The following is a 19,319-nucleotide window of genomic DNA, read 5'->3' on the forward strand; positions in this document are numbered from 1 at the left end:
TGCAATTCGGTATTTTTTGGTATTTATGTTCGCAAGCATTTGGAGGGCACGCCATTTAAGAGTCTGGCAACACTGCTTGTTTATAACTTCCATGACAATATTATAACGCGCAAGAAATCCTTAACTTAGTTAAAATGATTGATGCTCGTACGCTGCAGGACGACTTAAAGTTCCAGGAGACCGCCCGGGAAATCTCGAATAAGGTGCTGGGCGGCGAGTATCGGCTGCTGCGGCGAAAGCAGGGCAATAGCGTGTGGAAAATTTACCGGGAAATAGTTCGCAGCGATGGGGCCATTATCAGTGGGCTCTACTTCTGTACCGGCTGCAAGCGCGTCATGCGATCCTTTAACACCTCGAATCTGCGCACCCACAAATGCCACGTGGAGTACCTGCGGCAGAGTGTGGATACCTCTACCGGGACGTTCAGAGAATTGGAGCCCTTAAGGCAACAGGTTCGTAGTTGCACAACTGTATGTTTGCCCCATAAATCTATTGTTGTATTTCAGGATACGAGTCCTACAACGGAGCGCCGTCCAAACACAGCCCAACCGGCGGAATGGTCTTTTCTTGCCACCGAGATGCTCCTTCAACTGTGGGCAGGTCATGTCGTCGATCTGCGAGACTCTCGCAAACGGGTGGATATCATCTGGAAAATAGCTGCAGAAATGAAGACGCTGGGATTCACTTTCCTAGAAATCAAAAATAAAATGGATGATATGGCCCAACAATACCGGTAAGAAAAAGATAGTCCTATTTAAACTCTGCCACAAATTTAAACTGCACGTTCAAAAAATTTTACTTTGTTTCAGGCGAGAAGCCCACATGGAGAAAACGACTGGAGAAAAATCTCAGTGGGAATTTTTCTCGGCTCTACAGAAGCTGCTAACTGCAGATCACAATCTCGTGGAATTTAAGCCTAAGACAACGGTTAATTCCAGAAACGGATCGCACAGCATAAGCGATCACAATTCATTTTCCAATCAACCAAACCTATCTTCAAAGAATCAAAGGTACTCTAGGCATTTGAAAGAGGAGTCTACAGAAGAGGAAGACTTTAACGAAGACCTTGAAGGATATCAAGAAGATGTAGACGAGCTACGCATACTAAAGGACAATATTATAAGGGAAATAGAAGAATCCTCCACTGTACATTCCCAAGAGAACTACGAGGAAGAACTCGACCAACAAATTTCCCAGATTGAGGAAAAGAAAAGAGTCAAACGCAAAAGATCTGCTAGGATGATCGAAATAGAGGAGCAAAAGCTGGTCATAGAAAGAAAAAAATGCAAATTAATGAAGTTTTTCGTACGAGAAATGTCCTCATTTCACCAAAGTTTGTTTGAACTTCTGAATAATTCCCAAGAAGTTTCGAAGCCATAAATACTTATTAAAATGAAGAGTGATCTGCCACACAACAAGTTTCTATATTTTTAAATTATTATTTATTATTATTGATACCTCAAAAAAATTGGATTAAAAATAAATAAATTGGATTAAATTGATAACAACATATAAGTAAAGTTTTCCAGTTTGATGTTCAGAAATAGTTTGGCATTCACTTTATTTTTATTGTTAGATGATGTTTACCAAGACAAATAAATTTTGAAGATAAATGAATTGTTTTACTTGCATCGTTGATGCTAAGGTTGTTCAAAATTAATTAATAACAATAAATTTAATTTTCGACTTATTCGAAATTACTAAGTGATGCCAAGTCGTTTTCGCCTCTGGCTAGAGGTGGAGAATTATCGATATTACCCGATGTTTTAAAAGCATCGATGTTGGCATCCATCTCTAGCTCCGGCTGTTTGTGTTTTACTATGAGCATCAGGATTGCGAGGCAAAATATGTTTATAATAAACACCCCCGAGGAGGAGGAAAAGTGCACAGAGGCGCAGCTGGACATCCTACTGAAGATCAACACCGGGGAGTACCGACTGGTGAAAAAGAATAAGCGCAGTTCCGTATGGAATGTCTACCGGGAAATAGAACGATCGATCGATGGCTCCAAATTGCGATGGCGCTACTTTTGCACCGGCTGCAAGAGGGTAATGCAGTCCACCGGTGGAACTACCTCAAACCTTCGCATCCACAAATGCCACGTGCGGTATCTTAAACAAAACGCTCATCTCACCGAGAGCAGTCTACCCCAGGGACACGCCCCCGCCTCTAAATCCGCTAGTCAGGCGCTGCATCGCATCCAGAAACCGTCGATAAAACGACCCTCAACATATGCCACCAAGTACGACCAGTTCTATCAAGTAACTCCCCACAACCAGTACAGCGACCTGGACGAGGACACAGAGGTGCCCTTGGAGGAAGAGTGTCTTGTGGAGCATATTGTAAGTGGGTGGAATAAGGAAAGAAATTATTTTTATATGGTCACAGCCTGGCTAATTTTTTTAAGCCATATAATAATTCTTTCACCTTCATCTACTTTTATTCTGTACTGTAATTTTCAATTCAATTTTTAGTCAGAAGCCGAGCGTGTGGTCCAATCATCTAATTCCCGACCCCTGCTAAAACTATTCTCCGAGGAGAACTTATCGGTCGAACCAGAACCGGAAGAGGGCGGAGAAGAAACGGGAGAACTTGAGGAACAGGTACCCATCGAGTTGGACCTAAATGATATCCACCAGACCTCACCGGACTATAACCATGAGACAGTCGAGGCGAAATCAGAGGGAAATTGCAATCAGTTCGATGCCAGCGCCTTGGCCGAAGCTGAATCCTATGCCAAATCATGGGCTCACGCCTTTCTCCGACTAAGCGAGGACCAAAAGTTCTATGCCAAGCGGTCTATTGACGAGCTCCTCGTCCTAGGTCGTCTAGAACGACTCAACATTTCAACTGTCACATCCCTATCCTCAAACCTCTAGCACCTTACAAAAACAGCAATATATATTTTAGTTTAAAAAATTAATTACACTACAGATAAAATAATTTGCTCAACTAATTTAGTTGTCTTTTAAAAAAGTGAGTTAATAGACATCAAAATGTCGCCATTTATAGACAAGTTAGTTAATTTCCTCTTTTATTAATTTTAGGTAAAATATTGTAATAAGCTTCTCAAGGATTTTGTTTGTCCCATTTTTTTTCGTATTAGACTTGCCATTAAAATATAATTATTAAGACAAACTAAACCAAAAGTTGTTTTTCAATTTTTTTATTTTTTCCAATACGTTTTTAAAGTTTTTTTTTTTACTTTTCTTTTGTTGCCATCTTGCATTTGTTGTATGTTTTTTTGCTTTGCTTCTTTTACAGTTTTTTTGTTGTTTGTTTGCTGTGAATTACATGATTTATTTTTATGTTTGTTTGCTCTGCTTTGCTTTTATTTCTTGATGCTTTAAGTGGGGCTTGCTTCCGCCTGATTTAAGTATTTCTCGATTTAAGATGATGTATAAGTGGGACAAAAATTGCGAGTTGGTATAAATGTGAAATGTTGATCTTTAATACGAGAAACTTAATGTTAAAGGTTCGCGTAACGCACAACATAACAACGTTCGAGAGGGGTTTCAAAAATAAATTAAGTTTTAAATAAACATTAAGGTAATTGTATGTAGGCGCTGCTGCCTAATTGCTGAGCGTATTTGAATTTATTTTTGTTGATGTGGTTCATATAATACAATTCGACGTTTATGCAATTTTCGAAGGCCAGGCATGATAGAATTTGGTTTTAGAATTTTTTTTTTTTGGTTGTGGTTTTCATGTTGCTGTTATATTGGATGGTGTATGTCGGTCTTTTGACACTCTTGCCCTACAAAACAAAACAAAAAGCAAACAAACCGAAAAAAACGCGGCGGCTCAATAAGCAAAGTGCTGCGCTATTTGCTGATGTTGTTGCTCCAATTTGCAGCGATTGCTGATGTTGATGTTGTTGCTGCTGCGATTGCTGTTATGTGCTGCTGCTACTGCTGATGTTTTACGACTGTTCGACGGTCCTCTTTATGCAGTGCTCTCTGTGGTTGTATTTTGCAGCTCTTGAGCGCCGTTCTAAGGGGATTTTTTTGGGAATGGTGAGGGGTAGAAATCATAATGATAATTAAACTTAAAATTTCGATCGTTAAAAGTAAAATGCAGGTTTCGGTTTTACATTAAATGTGTGTGTGTGTTTTTGTTAGCCAATTAGTAGTTACAGGTAACTAAATTAAATGAATGTTAGACCCAAAGCCTCCAAGTTAAGTGTTAGGGTTTCTCCTCTTGTTCGCTGTTTCTCTGCTTTTCGTGTGAGTGCGAGTGGCTGTTGTTGTTAGTGGTTATTTATGAATGCACCTTCAGTGCACTTTAGTTAGTTTTTCGTTTTTTTAAGTGGCCACCACCCATGTAGACCTTGTTGTTATGGCTGCCACTGGCTGTTGCCGATGTTTACTAGTCAGATGTTGTTATCGTAGTTTTACTTTGGCGAAGATGTTTCAGTTGTTTCGGTTGTGGTGATTAGTTCATTACCTGCTGTGGCTGCTGCTCCAAACCACCGCCAGGGCCATTTGGTTTCCGATTCTGGCGACGTGGACGTGGCTGTTGAGGGCGTGGCGGTCCCTGACCTTGAACTTTAAGAAGATAATAATATGTTAGAATCGAAAGGATCTTATAATTGAAGAAGTTAAACGATTTCATCTGACTTTAACTGAATTAATACTCACTGTATTCCCCGCCATCGCGACGTGGTGGTGGTGGTCCATTGTTGTAGTTGCGTCGGAAGAAGCGCCTCTGAGGTCCACCTGGTGGGCCACCGGGTCCGCGACGCGGTCCTTGTCCCTGCTGCAGACCCTCCGGATTCTGATCGTGAACGCCTGGCTCGGCACTGCCATCGCCGCCGCCTAGGCCGCGACGCGGTTGACGCGGATAGTAGTTGTTGTAACGCCGGGGGCCACCAGGAGGTCCGCCCGGTCCTCGGGGTCCACCACGAGGTCCGCCGGGCGGTCCACCGGGTGGGCCGCGACGGAAGTTCTGACGGGGCTGACGCGGGCCGGACTGCAGCTGCTGCTGCCCGTCAACGGACGATGGCGGCGGCTGCTGCTGCTGGGCCGGCGTCTCCTGCTCTTCGCCTTCAACCTCGCCGTCCTTGCGGCGGTTCCTCTTCATCCAGGGACGGAAGCTACGGCGCTTGTCGGCCGCAAACTGACTGCCCCGCACCGGCTCGCCGGACGGACCGGTCACGTTGGCCGCCTCGTTGCCCTTCTCGCCAATGACCACGTCGAACTCAACGACTTCACCGTCGCCCACCGAGCGGACCGCCTTTTTCGGATTGTTCCGGGCAATGGCGCTCTGGTGCACGAAGACGTCCTCTTTGGTGTCATTGCGGTTAATGAAGCCGTAGCCGCTCTTCACGTTGAACCACTTGACGGTACCGGTGACTTTGGTGGCTGTAAAGAGTAAGGGAAAATGTTACCGCCACAATTCTCTTTTTAGAGTGATTTTATATTGAAAAGTTATTGAAAACAAAAAAAGATAGAAAAAAAACAATTTAAATGCGCAGCTAAAAACAATTAATACACAGTTTCTTAACTTATTAAAACGTGTGAAAGATCAGAAATTTTGAGTGCGAAAGAATTAATTTACCGAAATCTTCTTTTGAAATAAGATATGCTACACCTGTCATGATTAAGCTCGTTACAATTTTAAATTATGTTCTTTGAAAGATAATAAAGTTGAAGGCCGTCAAAATAAATACATAATGTCCCTAGAATTCTTAAAAACAACAGGAGAGATTGGTGAAGTCCTCCGATCATATCGTAAATCAGTTGCATTTGGTCTCGTGTTTTTGAATCGCCTTAAAGCCAGGTGTGCATGTTATACGGCTGTGTGTACAAATAGATGTACCAAAACAATGAACACACACACCCGCACCGGCTGTCTGCCGTCTTGTTCGCACTCGTGCTGCGCGCGCATTAACAAATTGGGTTGCCCTGGTTGCCTGTGTGTGGGTGTACATCAAGGGGGGAAGTACGGATGAAGAGGGGGGCACGAAACGCCGGGGGACGGTTGTGGGTGGGTGGTTGGTTGGATAGACAGACGACCGGCAAAAGGCAGCATTTTCAATTTGGTTAGCCGGCGGCGCGAACGTTGTATATATACGTACATATATGCGCTCTGCCTTTAGCCGCACAAAATGGCCGACGCGCGTATATTTTAAGACCCAAACACGCACACACACGAACGCAGGGAGGCATGTTTTTTTTTTTTCTCCTTTTTTCGTTGCTATTTTTGTAGCAGCCGCCATGTGTTCTCGCGTATGAATGAAATGGGTTGGGATTTTCAGATTTAGATTTTTAAATTCACTGTTTCCGATTCTCACTAGTTATTTTCTTGGTCTTACCAATCACTTCCTTAGGCGGCGGAGCGGGCTTGCCTTGCTGTCCCTGCAGCTGCTGCTCGTCCTGCGGCTCCTGCTCGAGGTCCTGCTCCTGCAGATTCTGCGGCTCCTGCTGATTTGGCTGCTGCTCAGCGGCCAGTGGCTTATTCTCTGCATCGGCCATCGTTTATCTTGGTTGTTTTTATTTTAGTTAAACGAAAAGCGGGAAAGCGAGCGAGGCTGCTGCTGATGTTGTTGCTGTTGGTGGTGGTGTTGTGTGGTTGCGAGTGCCGCCACTAAATATCCGTTTTCCCTGCTGTTCTTCGGGGGTCTTCTCGGGCACTCTCTCAACTGCCACTAACCACTTTGGATGTTGTTTGTGAGTGTGATCTTAAAACACTCGCCACTCGCAGGGTTTTCTTTGCCTTAGGCGATTCTATTTTGTTCGCAAGCTCCGGAAGTGTAACATGACAGCCGTAGTCAGGGTTGCTTGCACTCCACCATCGATAGGTGCTGTCGATGTAAGTGAGCAGCGGTCACTAGAGTGCTGTTAGACGCAAGCTGTTGGCTCTCAACAGTACTGTTAAGAAGTCGTTGGATTTAAATTTAAATGGGTTAAAAACGCTTATGTTTATATTTTCTTAAAGCGAATAAAATTTGTTTAAGCCTTTCGAGAACAAAAAAATAAGTTCAAAGTAAATTTGCAAATCAACCTTTTTTTAATCGGAAACCACATACAAATATGTATTATAAATTGAGTAAAAATTTTGGTAATATAAAGATCAACTTTTTGGTTAAAATTCAAAGGGAAAAAACAATATTTCATTAAGAATTAGGAATTAAGGAATTAGGAAAGGAATTAGGGTTATCAGCTAAAGTTCGTATGCTTCTTTGCATCCAAAAATTGTGAGAATGCTCGATTATAAATCCTATACAGCTTATTCCTATGCCCACTGACCAAAGATAGAAGGCACCCTGTAGGATATCCAGAGTAAGGACCACACGTTTCTTTCGCTTAACTGTCTCACTGGATCCTGGATCTGTGTCCGTCTGATCGCCTAGATCCTCCAAAAATTCCTCGGCATTCGGCGAGGTTCCATCCCTAGTGATTAGATCCATCTGGCGCCAGTGCTCGAAGAATCCATGTTCGTGGAAACCAGAAAACAAAGATTCAAATCGTTCCAGAAAGGGTGAACCTCTGGGCAGGATGTAGGTGCACAGCATGGACCGCAGGTACTCCTTGACGATGTGGTAGGCGGGGCGATCCGCCTGTGAATTGAAGGTGAGGGCCAGAAAGTCACGGGCATGAAAATCTCGCATTAGAAAGGATGCCCGGCGATCCCTTCGACTGACTATCAGATGGTAATACGAAGTGGTTAATCCCAGAGGCAAAGGGCGACTTCGGTTCTCAAGCAGCTGAAATTGGTGCTCCGACAGAGCGGGCTTGACTGCATCGAACATGGTGGTCACCGCATAGATGTGCACATCCAGATGCGCCAGACCCTCCACTTGGTCCACTTGTGCCTCATAGCTTGGCCGCACGAATCCCGATTCCAATTTGGCAAAATAAATTGTGGTCAGGACATAGCTAAAGAGTATCCAGCCCATGAGAAAAGTCCGCATCGAGCTGAAGGACGAGAGCCTTCCTGCAGGTTCACCCACATGTGTTTTGCCAAACATTTCAAGGATTTCGTACCAGGTGGCCTCAAACTGGGTAACTCCACGCCGGGGAATCCTCTTCTGGAGCATTTGCATAAGCCAAAAAATAAAGACCACCACCAAAAGGGTGAAAAGCAAAAGGTGCCAAACGGAGCGCCGGAAGACGCGTACGAAAATCAAATACTCCGGAAGAATTTCGGAGGCGGGAACCACCAGGTAGAGCACCCTTCTCGTGTGAGGATACAGGACCTCTACCTCAGGCCAAATGCAATCCAATACAAAGCGGGAGTTCGGTCCAAAGTGGGTGAGGCCAGCCACCAAATCTCTAGTGACTCCGGTGAAATTTCCATCGCGCAAACAGCGACCATAGGATTCATTATCCGCTGGCAGGACATAGGTCACGGTGGCATTCAGCATCCTGGCCGCCACTTGGGCAGCCACTCCGTCCACCTTTTTGTAGCCTGCTGTCTCCACCGGAATTTGGGGCAAGGCCGTCAAAGGATCCTTAAACATGGAAAAGCGCAAGGGGTAACCCCTCAAATCCTTTAACTTGTGTGGGTAATAAATATCCTTTTCCAAATGCTGCACCACCTGAAGACCTCCCACGGCAAAGGGATCAAAATCAAAGATGCCATTTTGTTCACGGGTTAAAGCTAATCCGTAGAGAAGTTTCTTGGACCAACAGCCGCGAAAGAGAGTCAGTAGTTGATCTTTCTTGGCATTGGGCCAAATAAATAGATACTTATGAAGGTGTTTGCGTGGTTGTCGGGGATTCAACATGTCCACTATGCGACGAACCAGGGGGTTTCCCTTCTCGCCGGCTGGAATGTGAAAGATGCTCAGGCTGTCCGTTCGACGCAGTGGCTCCACTTCGTGAGCCTCGATGTTCCGTGTGACCACTGGCAGTCGACTGGCGATGCAGCGATACAAATCCAGTTCCAAAGTGGAGTACTCCGGATCTAAGGTCGCTGGACAACTGACACATCGGTACAAGTAGTTCACCTGGACATTCTGCTTCACGGCTATTCGACAAGCAATCTCCGCCAGGGAAAAAATCCCGGGGAGGAAAATCAAGAGCAAAAATACAACTGAAGACTCCATGTTTCAGGGAGCAACTAAAAAGGCAAACCATTTTTTGGTAACACCAACTAGTAAAAGTTTTCCCTGAGGAGTCGTAATCCCCAATTAGAAGCTACATTGCGTGAGAAGTTCATTAAGCGCCATTTATTGGGGGTGCAACTATGAAATACATTTTTCTGCATGAGTTTTATTTAAAGTTTTTAACTTAAATGATTTATTAAAACTTTTTTATAAGAACAATATATACTAAGAGATTTTACGAAATGCAATTTACAACAAATAATTAAAAAATAATAAAAGATAATGTAGTTCATAAGTTAACCTTTACGTATAAGGGAGATTTTGTTTCTATGTGAAATATTGTTGTTTAGCAACTAATCACCTGAACTAATTTATGGGTTAATTATATACTTAAACTGATAAGGTGTTGTTTGTTCTAAATCTGCATAGTCAAGTCTAACAGGTGAATCATATCAACATCTAAAGTCATTGTGAAAAACACTGCAATCCCTATTTCAAGAAAATAACATTGTGGTAAATATAGTCACTAAAAAAATATTTTTAAAAACTGAAAAGCTTAATAAGTTTGTAATGTTGCTAAAGAATTCCAGTTTGTTGCACTTTAAGTAACATTACATTTTTTTGTTAAAAAATCACTTAAAAGTAGGCCTCCGTTAAAATTTCATTTATTTTTCATTTACAAAATTCCTTTGGTAGCGTGTTGAAGAAATTTTCATAAAATTTAAAAAAAAATTTTTAAATTTCTAAATTAGTTTTTTATTGGTGAAGTTATGGCAGAACATCCGACATTTAGAGGACCAGTATGTACACTTATTCTAATATATTAACAAGCTTTTTCATTTTCACTTTTATAGATCCTGAACCAATGCGAGATATATCCGCGTCGGCGGACAACGGAATTTTATAAAACTCCGGGGCCACGAGCTTCGTCTCAAAGCCGAAGGGCGGAGCATCCAAGGGATATCCTGAACAAAGTTCCTAGTCGAAATCGGGAGACCGCTCGCCAATTACCTCGTATCCAACCGCCAAATAACTCGGATAGTAGTGTTCTTCGAAATGGTTACTTTTCATAAAGTGTTTGTACAAATCATACAAAATTATTTAAATGTTTAACAAATATTCATTCTGTTTTATTTTCTCTATTTCAGTTTTTATATTTTTGTTTGCCCAGTGTGCGAATGCAAAATAATGGTATCAGTTTTAGATTGCAATGTCATCTGTTGCCTTATAATACATATATGAATTAGGTTTGTTGAGGATGGCAAGCTAAAGATGTAAGAGGGGCAGACATATTCCGATATGTTCTGGTTTGGACTTTTGATGGTCCATTGTTCTTTGTTGTCTACACGAGTTGTTGTTCCAGCAACATGATTAATGCTCCGTGTTTTGCAATTTGGAATATTTTTAGCATCGGTTGATAAAGATGCGCCTGAACAGTTGCTGACCCGGCAAACAAAGCCGACTGCAGGCTTATCAAAAAACTGCCTAGTAACACCTTAATCGACAGGTGATCGCTCCACAATGTAATCTTAATCGCTTACCAAATGGGTTGAAAAGAGGCCTGTCACCTGTTAATATATAGAAAATCGAAAAGATTATTAAATAAGAAAAACATTTGCTACACAGAAAAAATTAAGATCCTCTTAAGCTTGATTTCAAAAAGATGAATTTGGTTATACCAAATACAATTAATACATTATTTGTGTGACTTAAGAAATAGATTATTTTTTGTTGTCTCCCAAGTTATTAAAGTGTGGATTTGAACTTTCAATATCAATTTAAACGAGATTCTTTGAAGGTTTATAAAAAATAATTAATTTTCTAAAGACATTCTTTAGATAACCTTGTATTACTTAATTGTTTTTTAAAGGTATTGGTTGCAAATTAAAATGTTTTGTAGTTGATAAAAAAGGATACTTAAGACATTGACGTTTCAAAGAAGTTACATTTTGGGTGGTTTGTCAAATCTTGAAAATAAATATTTCAGGTGGCTAAAAATGAAATAAATGAATTCTTGAATTTAGATAATGTCTTTTGGTATGCGATTGCCTGCCTAATCTGCGTCTTATCACCTGCAATTTTGGATTCTGCAATGGGCTCTCTCCTCTTCATCTGGCGATTCTTGGATGCCAGGCGCCGATCAGATCCGGCGATGGAGTGTCAAGGTTACGGAGGTGACCGGTCATTAACCGCAGTGCAATCGGATCGGATCTCGGTGGTTGGGGTATAAATAGGGGCCCTAAGCCAGTGCAGCAGTATGATTCGATTCGAATCGATTCGAGATGAAGTCGTTCACGGCGATCGCAGTTGTTACGGTGGCTCTGCTGGCCGTTCTGGGCCAGGCCAAGCACCTGGACTCCAAGGTGGCGGACAAGGACTTTCTGGTGAAGCAGAACTTCGTCTTCCAGATCCTGCAGCACCTCTACCAAGACGATGTGTTCGTTCACCCATTCGCTGGCAGCTTCGTGGAGTACAAGCCGTGGGAGCATGTGGCCGACTATGTGCACCCCGAGATGCTGGAGCACTTCTTCGAGCTGTGGCAGCACCAGCCGTTCACCGATGACATGGCCTGGTCGGTGATGTACGAGAAGCACGAGGAGTATGTCGTGGGTCTGGTACGCCTGTTCTACTTTGCCAAGAACTGGGAGACCTTCCAGCACGCCGTCTTCTGGGCCCGCCAGCATGTGAACAAGCAGATGTTCGTCTACGCCTTCACCATCGCCAGCCTCTTCCGCGACGATATGCAGGGAGTCGTCCTGCCCGCCCACTACGAGATCCACCCGTGGAGCTTCTTCGACAGCCAGGCCTTGGAATGGGCCGAGCACTACAAGATGCACGGCTTCCACCACGTCAAGCAGATGGACAACATCTATAATGTTGTGATCAAGGCCAACTACTCGAATGCCCACGGCTCCCTGAACTACGATCACGATCTGGCCTACTACCTCGAGGATGTCGGCTTCAACGCCTTCTACTACTACTTCAACCTGGACTATCCGTTCTGGACGAAGGGCGGCGAGGAGCACATCCTGAACAAGGATCGTCGCGGCGAGCTCTACCTGTACGTCCACTGGCAGCTGTTGGCCCGTTGGTACCTGGAGCGCTTGTCCCACGATCTGGGCGAGGTGCCCGCCTTCAACATGTACGTGCCCGCCGAATCCGGCTATGCCAGCAACCTGCGCAGCTACTACGGAGTGCCCCAGTGGCACCGGGAGAACCACCACAACTTCTACCACCAGAGCAACTACGAGAACATCGAGCACGTGGAGATGTACACGCAGCGCGTGATGGACTGGATCCACAAGAACGAGAAGTACGACATGGAGGCCATCAACATCCTGGGCAACATCATCCAGGGTAATGCCGACAGTGTCAACAAGAAGTTCTACGGCAGCCTGGACAAGCTCTACAGGTACATTGTGAACGAGGGCCACCACTACGGCAACGGAGACGAGAGCTTCCCGGGTCTGTTCATGCACTACGATACCTCGATGCGGGACCCCATCTTCTACGAGGTGTACAAGACCCTCGTGGGCCACTACTGGCATCTGATGGAGACCTATCCCGAGTACCAGAAGAAGGACTACGCCTTCGAGGGCGTCCAGATCGATGCCGTTCACATGCCCGAGAGCCTGACCACCTACTTCGAGTACTTCGACTCGGACATCAGCAATGCCGTGAACGTGGAGCCCGCCGTTGAGGGTGCCACCGATCCGCTGTATAACTTCGGCAGGAACTCCCACTACAAGGGCGCCAGCTATGCGATCAAGGCCCGCCAGCAGCGTCTCAACCACAAGCCCTTCGAGTTCACCATGGACGTGACCGCCGACAAGGCCCAGGAGGCCGTGGTCAAGGTATTCATTGGACCCAAGTACGATGAGCACGGACACGAGATCCCATTGGAGCACAACTACCAGAACTTCTTCGAGCTGGAGCACTTCAAGGTGCATCTGGAGGCCGGCGTTAACCACATCAAGCGCGCCAGCGGTGACTTCTCCTTCTGGGTGAACGATCGCACCACCTACTTGGAGCTCTACCAGAAGCTGATGGACGCCACCAACAGCGACTACAAGTTCAAGCTGGACATGTCCGAGGCCCACTGCGGTGTGCCCAACAGGATGATGCTGCCGCGCGGCAAGAAGGGCGGCCAGATGTTCCAGTTCTTCTACATGGTCTACCCGTACCATCAGCCCGAGGTGGCCCAGTTCACCGGCTACGATCCGGTGGTCAGCTGCGGCGTGGGACACGGCTCCCGCTACGTGGACGCCCTGCCCTTCGGCTTCCCCTTCAACCGACCGGTGAAGCACGACTACTACTTCGATGTGCACAACTTCAAGTTCGTCGACGTGAAGATCTTCCACCGCGACGAGCACACCAACGTTGTCTAAACGAATCCCTTACGAATATGATCCCCAACGAACTGACGATATAGAAACCTTATATGTTAACTCTTTGCCTACATCCACTTCCCCCATAGAAGACGTAATTTAACTCGGCTTTGCCTTAACTTGTCAGTCCACCTTGTGGGCATTCAACAATAAACGTATCTAAACAACAGTTTATAGTTTTTTAATTATTTTAATATTACTATCAACTTTTGTTCCAGCGTATAGTCCGCAGTTTTGGATGTTCAACAATAAACGTATCTGAAAAACTGTTGTTAGTTACCTTACAACGCTTTTTTTATTTTCAAATGACCTTTGGAAAAGTATACTGATCAAAATAAAAATAATTTTAAACATGAAAAGAAGAAAAATAATAATGGCGTTGATTAAAATTAATAATATTAACATATACAGTAGAATCTAAACACTCTGCTTCCGAAAGAATTCAAGATAAGTTAAAATGTATTATAGTAACAGTGTTTTGTGAACCTAATGCTCGGAATGCCAGTGACAGTTTAAGTACAAATTTTAAATAGCTAAGATTAATTGATTGATTTTAGGAACAATCTATTTTAAGCTTTTTTAAAATTTGAAGTAACGTAAAATAAATCAGTGTGACCATCTTCGAGTTAGGTAATCGATAGATCGGCGGTGTCAACTAAAGAACAATCAGGTAATTTCCCTTCATCTGGCAACGCTAATGACCCAGCTGATTAGCTTAAAGCCCAATCGGTCTTGTTTTCTCGTCGGAGGTGAAATGCAATTGTTTATCAATTTAACAAATATACACGAAACAAAAACCGAAAACAAATATGAACAGCAAGTGTTAAACAATAACTATCATAATACAATGCGGGCTGCCAAGCAGTAATGAATTATTCAAAGCAAAAGTGAATCAAAACAGATAAAAGGTGATAAAGGTGCTACTAACTTGGTAGTGGTTTATGATTAAGATAACGTGTGACTGATTTTTTTTTGAAAAATCATTAAAAAAACGTTTTATTTCGTGGAAATGCACAAATAATGTCTTCAAAATCTGTGTGGCGTCACTAAAAACATCGTATGATCCGGTCGAGCCTTCTGATTGGTTGAAAGCGCTTACGCATGCTTTTCCACTTGTACGTGTGTGTGTGCAAAGTTTACAGTGGGCCATGTGTAATGATGAAATTGAAAGGAATTTATAACATTCGAAAAACATATTTTTATATTTTTTAATATTTTGCTTTCGTTTTTTTAAATGTCTGTAAAAAATTCTAATCTATGTACCAAATATTTTTGTTTAGACATAAAGAACTTGTATTTTAAATATGTACTATAAAATTTTTTTTGTTTTTAATTTTTATTCTGCGGTAAAGATTATCTAAGCGTATAGCTAATGTTTTTTTTAAGTATTAAAAAAAGAACTAAAACTTTTTTCACTACACAACCTGTTGTTGTCCCACAGTTGTTTATGTCGTCTAATTGCGCCGCTTGGAAGTTTAATAAACAAACCTCAAATTGGTCCCGCCAGTATTTAATTGCACAAGATTTTTGTTGTTTTCATCAGCAGCATCAGCGATGGACACAAATTCGATGAACTTTATGGACGCTCCGCTGGACGAGTCCATGGATTTGTTCAAGGCGGAGGATGCCTTCGACATGATCAATGAGGTCCTGCATTCGGACATGCTGGACAGCCTGCTCAACGAAATGGATCTAGAGCCGGCGCAAATGTACAACATGCTGCAAATGGATGATGCACCTCGAACGCATCCCCAACCGACAGCGATGGAGCAGCAAGCGCATGTGAAGAGCGAACACTCATCACCAGTGCATATCAAAGAGGAGCAGCAGCAGCAGCAGCAACAGCCGCCACTGCTGGTCTACAAGCCGGATCCACTAATGGCCTCCAACTATAATCTCCCCCAGCAGCAACAGCAGCAGCAGCCGACGCTTCTAAAGGCCGCCCAACCCACGGCCACCATCCATCACATGGACGCACTACGATTGCCCCCCGTTTATACCCCAGCTTTGGGCAACAGCTTTATCTACCAGACCAACTCCCCTCCAACTTCACCGGCGGAGTCATCGCCGCAGAATGTCAATGTCATGCAGCCTATTCCTACGGCTGCGACTAAATTGGCTTTGCAGCAGCATCCTCAACCCTTCATAATGTACGCCCAGCCAATGGCCACAAGTCCTGTACTTTTGACCTCGGCTTCCCCCATGCCCGTGCTAATGGAATCGAAACCTACGACGACCACGGTGACACCGACTTCTGTGGCAAGTCCAAAGACATCGCCACCTGTGGCTTCACCGCCGAGCAGCCGGGCTAGCAAAGTACGTGTGGCACCGCTGGCACCTTCCAGCGACACAACTGAGATTCAGGGCAAGATGCCCATCAACCGGGTGCAACCCAAAGTGAAGGAGGTGAAGCGCTCTGCACATAACGCGATTGAGCGGCGCTATCGCACCTCGATCAATGACAAGATCAATGAGCTGAAGAACCTGGTGGTGGGCGAGCAGGCCAAGCTTAACAAATCCGCAGTGCTGCGGAAGTCTATCGACAAGATTCGTGATCTACAGCGACAGACCCATGATCTGAAGGCAGAGCTTCAACGCCTGCAGAGGGAACTGATGGCCCGCGACGGCTCCAAGGTAAAGGATCTGCTGCAACTGGGCACGCGGACGGGACGAGTCTCCAAGAAGCGTCGCGAGAGCTCGCTGACCACCACCACGGATGCGGGACTCACACCGCCCCACAGCGACGAGTCGGATCCTTCGCTTTCGCCCATTCACTCGGACATTTCCATGCCGCCGTCACCGTACGGCGGATCCACTGCCAGTTGTAGCAGTGGCAGTGGCGATGAACAACTGCCCGTCGTGCCCAGCTCCATGCGGGGCATGGCGGCCCACTCTCGGCTCGGACTGTGCATGTTTATGTTTGCTATACTCGCGGTCAATCCTTTCAAGAATTTCCTTCAGCGCGGGCAGTACGACAGTAATGACGACATTGGCGAATTGAGCGGTCAACGACGCATTCTCTCCTACGACGTGGATGGTGGTAATTTTGTCGTCAAGCTTCTATAGAGCTTAACTAATTTAACCATATTTTGTTTGCTCCAGGTGATGGCTTTTCTGGCTGGCAACAATTCTCTTGGATTTGGCTTTTGAATTTGACCCTAATGCTCGGCTGTCTGATCAAGCTACTGGTTTACGGCGATCCACAGTTGGATACACAGACGGACGCCTACTGGCAGTACAAGCAACGCGCTGACTCGCACTTCGCCCAAGGACAGGCATCGCAGGCGTACGCCGGTTACCTTAACTGTTTGCACATGTTTGGCTTGAGTTTGCCGGCCACGCGGTTGGAGTGCTATCTGCAGACCACCTGGCAGTTTATGCGATTCCTCTTCCATCGCCTCTGGCTGGGTCGAGTGCTATCGCGTCGTTCTGGAGGACTGTTCAGCAATGCGGCGAGTCGGAAACAGTCATTGGCTTCGGCACGGGAACTGGCTTTACTGTTCAACCGACTGAATCAATTGCAATTGACTGGAAACGCAAGCCGCGGCGACGGCAATGGCATCATGATGGCCCTCTACGCCAGTAACATGGCTGAAGTGGCTCACAATCTCCTGACTCCGCGCGAGATCATCTGCATCCATGTAATGACTGCACTGCGAATGAAGAAAAGCGCGCCAAAGTGGCTGCAGCAGCTCTTTGCTCGATACTATATGAGCCGGGCGCGTCAGGAATGCGGTCGCACACGTGCTGCTGAGCAAACCCAGGAGTTGCGTTGGGCCTTTAGTCCCTATGGATATCGTTACTGCACCACGCACGTCTTTAGCTACGATTTGAACGATTCCGGCGAGCAGTCTGGCTTTTTCACCCGTTTAAGGAATCCCTGTGACCCCGCTGCCCACGTCATAAAGGTGAGTTTGCCTTAAATTTTACGAGATCATAGGATTACCAGTATTTCTTATTCCACAGCAATACCGCGAACATCTCTTGTTCAAGGCCATTCAATGTCTAGTGGGAGCTGGTCACAAGTCGGGTGGTTTGCCAACATCTTCTACTGGAGGAGAAACGGATCAATTGCAGCAACAGCAGCACAGCGGCACCATAGTTAGCAATGTTCTCAAATACACCTCGCTGCTGAGAGATACACTGTGGGCCGATGAGGACGAGCGCGATTTGAATGTGGTGTGGTGGGCAAATGTCCTGGAGATCGCAGTGCACTGGCTCCTGGGCGAAGACACATTGGCCGAGCAGTTGTACGACAGCGTGAAGCAGATGCCCGAGCAGCTGCAGCAATGCAGCGAAAACGATCATCTGCCAAGGGCTTTGCATGCGGTGCTCCGTGCCAAGACTATACTACTAATGTAAGTAAATATTGTGTATTGTATTAAAAGATACTTCAACTTATTAAGTTATTCTTGCAGGAACAATGGCAACACTCTGGACAAAGTGGTCAAACAATCGGTGAACAGTCTGTGCAACGAGTCAAGTATACAGCTCCAAGAATGTCTAACTGTCAACCGAGTAACCAACGCCAAAGGCATAAAGCTGGTAAGAAAGTCTGCATCCTGACAAATTCATGGTGACCGAATGCCAGAGGACTCTTCCAACGGAGATGACACGCAGGTGCATTGTAGTCGCATTGTCTGTCCCAATTGCTTCAGGCAATACAACTTCAGTGCAAGCTCTGTGCATTTCACAAACAACGTCAATTGTCGCTGGCAAAAGTCGCCAAGTTTTAGAGACACATTTTAATAAACTTGTATCAATTTTTACGTTGCAGTTATTCCAATTGCTCACTTGTGACTGGCTGCTCGAAACACGGACTGCTTTGTGGGAGCTGGAGTACATGAATATAGAAGATGATGGCTTCTACCAAGTTCCCGGTGATGTTTTGGAGAGTTTCCAGTACGATTTGAATTCGTTGCGCAGCATTGTGGAAAATATACCGGTGGGTTCTAAGAAATTGAAGACCGATGTTGTGGTATTTTCGGGAGATAAAAATGCTTTGTTATTAAAGCTTTAAGATTTTCTTTTTATGAAACAATTCTATTCAATTCTAACGTGTGATCCCCCTTTCCAGAACGCCCAATCAAGAATATATTTGTATGAGGCAGTCTGTCGCCTGATGGCCGGAGCCTCGCCTTGTCCAACGCAACAGCTTCTGGACAGGAGTCTCCGATCGCGCTACGCCCACTCGTCCATCTTCTGCGGCAGCAAGGATCGGCGGCACCAAAACTTCGAAGGCGGGGAGCGCGAGCGGGCATCGGCCATGTACGTTGCCTGCAAGTATCTGCCGCCCGCCCTGCTTAGCTCACCGGGCGAGCGTGCTGGCATGCTGGCCGAGGCGGCCAAGACCCTGGAAAAGGTGGGCGACAAGAGAAAGCTGAAGGAATGCTACCAGCTGATGAAGTCGCTGGGCAACGGCATTGGCAGTGTGAAAGCTTAGGATAGGAAAGGAACCTTTACTAGAGCTTTTATTCACGCTTTTCTCCTTTTTTCCCGCATTGGTAGCGTGAAAGCTTAGGTTAATCAGGAAATATATATAATCATAAGTAACAAGAAGGGATGGAAATTGATGTTAATTTGCAGTAATTTATTACCGTATTTTCTGTCCCACAGAAGTAAAACCTTTTCCAGGCCTCTTCTATTTACGCTTCTCCTCTTTTTTCACCCCACCCAAATATGCTTAAATTGTAAGTCAAAACTAATTTAATATGGAAATTCGTATTTGTTTAATATACATGTATAACGTACAGGTTAAACATATTTAAACCAATAAATATTTTAACAGTTTCACAATGCGTTCTTACTGGTTTTGCATGCACTTAATTTGTTAAATAAATGTATGGAAGACCGACCTATTTAAATCGACAGTAAATACT

The 19,319-nt window shown here is 44.8% G+C and overlaps 7 protein-coding genes across 8 annotated transcripts; 5 read left to right on the top strand and 2 right to left on the bottom strand.

The window, feature by feature from the left end:
* The first annotated feature begins 66 nt into the window (after positions 1-66).
* Positions 67-1,414, top strand: LOC108100722. The gene is made up of 3 exons (XM_017204755.1): positions 67-452; positions 507-733; positions 810-1,414. The coding sequence occupies exons 1-3, from the start codon at positions 135-137 to the stop codon at positions 1,378-1,380; spliced, it is 1,116 nt and encodes a 371-aa protein (XP_017060244.1). The 5' UTR covers positions 67-134; the 3' UTR covers positions 1,381-1,414.
* A 379-nt stretch (positions 1,415-1,793) lies between these two features.
* Positions 1,794-3,154, top strand: LOC108100152. Its single transcript, XM_017203909.1, has 2 exons — positions 1,794-2,342; positions 2,475-3,154. Exons 1-2 carry the CDS (start codon positions 1,821-1,823, stop codon positions 2,877-2,879), a joined length of 927 nt encoding a protein of 308 aa, XP_017059398.1. The 5' UTR covers positions 1,794-1,820; the 3' UTR covers positions 2,880-3,154.
* A 275-nt stretch (positions 3,155-3,429) lies between these two features.
* On the bottom strand, positions 3,430-6,770 carry LOC108100609 (Y-box-binding protein 1). The gene is made up of 4 exons (XM_017204598.2): positions 6,317-6,770; positions 4,641-5,363; positions 4,447-4,547; positions 3,430-3,993 (listed from the first exon to the last, which is right to left on the bottom strand). The coding sequence occupies exons 1-4, from the start codon at positions 6,474-6,476 to the stop codon at positions 3,946-3,948; spliced, it is 1,032 nt and encodes a 343-aa protein (XP_017060087.1). The 5' UTR covers positions 6,477-6,770; the 3' UTR covers positions 3,430-3,945.
* A 347-nt stretch (positions 6,771-7,117) lies between these two features.
* Positions 7,118-9,052, bottom strand: LOC108100274. Its single transcript, XM_017204059.2, has one exon. The coding sequence runs from the start codon at positions 9,050-9,052 to the stop codon at positions 7,118-7,120; it is 1,935 nt and encodes a 644-aa protein (XP_017059548.2).
* A 670-nt stretch (positions 9,053-9,722) lies between these two features.
* Positions 9,723-10,171, top strand: LOC108100243. Its single transcript, XM_017204019.2, has 2 exons — positions 9,723-9,852; positions 9,907-10,171. The coding sequence occupies exons 1-2, from the start codon at positions 9,823-9,825 to the stop codon at positions 10,123-10,125; spliced, it is 249 nt and encodes an 82-aa protein (XP_017059508.1). The 5' UTR covers positions 9,723-9,822; the 3' UTR covers positions 10,126-10,171.
* Positions 10,172-11,334: 1,163 nt separating this feature from the next.
* LOC108100463 (larval serum protein 2) lies at positions 11,335-13,609 on the top strand. Its single transcript, XM_017204392.1, has one exon. The coding sequence runs from the start codon at positions 11,335-11,337 to the stop codon at positions 13,438-13,440; it is 2,106 nt and encodes a 701-aa protein (XP_017059881.1). The 3' UTR covers positions 13,441-13,609.
* Positions 13,610-14,148: 539 nt separating this feature from the next.
* On the top strand, positions 14,149-19,230 carry LOC108100461 (sterol regulatory element-binding protein 1). 2 transcript variants are annotated; one of them, XM_017204391.1, is made up of 7 exons: positions 14,149-14,348; positions 14,984-16,480; positions 16,543-17,348; positions 17,407-17,798; positions 17,859-17,985; positions 18,218-18,385; positions 18,518-19,230. In XM_017204391.1, the coding sequence occupies exons 2-7, from the start codon at positions 14,995-14,997 to the stop codon at positions 18,881-18,883; spliced, it is 3,345 nt and encodes a 1,114-aa protein (XP_017059880.1). In that variant the 5' UTR covers positions 14,149-14,348; positions 14,984-14,994; the 3' UTR covers positions 18,884-19,230. The 2 variants fall into 2 exon arrangements, with proteins under 2 accessions (XP_017059880.1, XP_017059879.1); XM_017204390.1 differs by having other exon boundaries at positions 14,987-16,480.
* Positions 19,231-19,319: the final 89 nt, after the last annotated feature.

The sequence above is a fragment of the Drosophila ficusphila genome, unplaced genomic scaffold (genome assembly GCF_018152265.1).
Source record: "Drosophila ficusphila isolate 14025-0441.05 unplaced genomic scaffold, ASM1815226v1 contig_286, whole genome shotgun sequence".
Classification (NCBI taxonomy): domain Eukaryota; kingdom Metazoa; phylum Arthropoda; class Insecta; order Diptera; family Drosophilidae; genus Drosophila; species Drosophila ficusphila.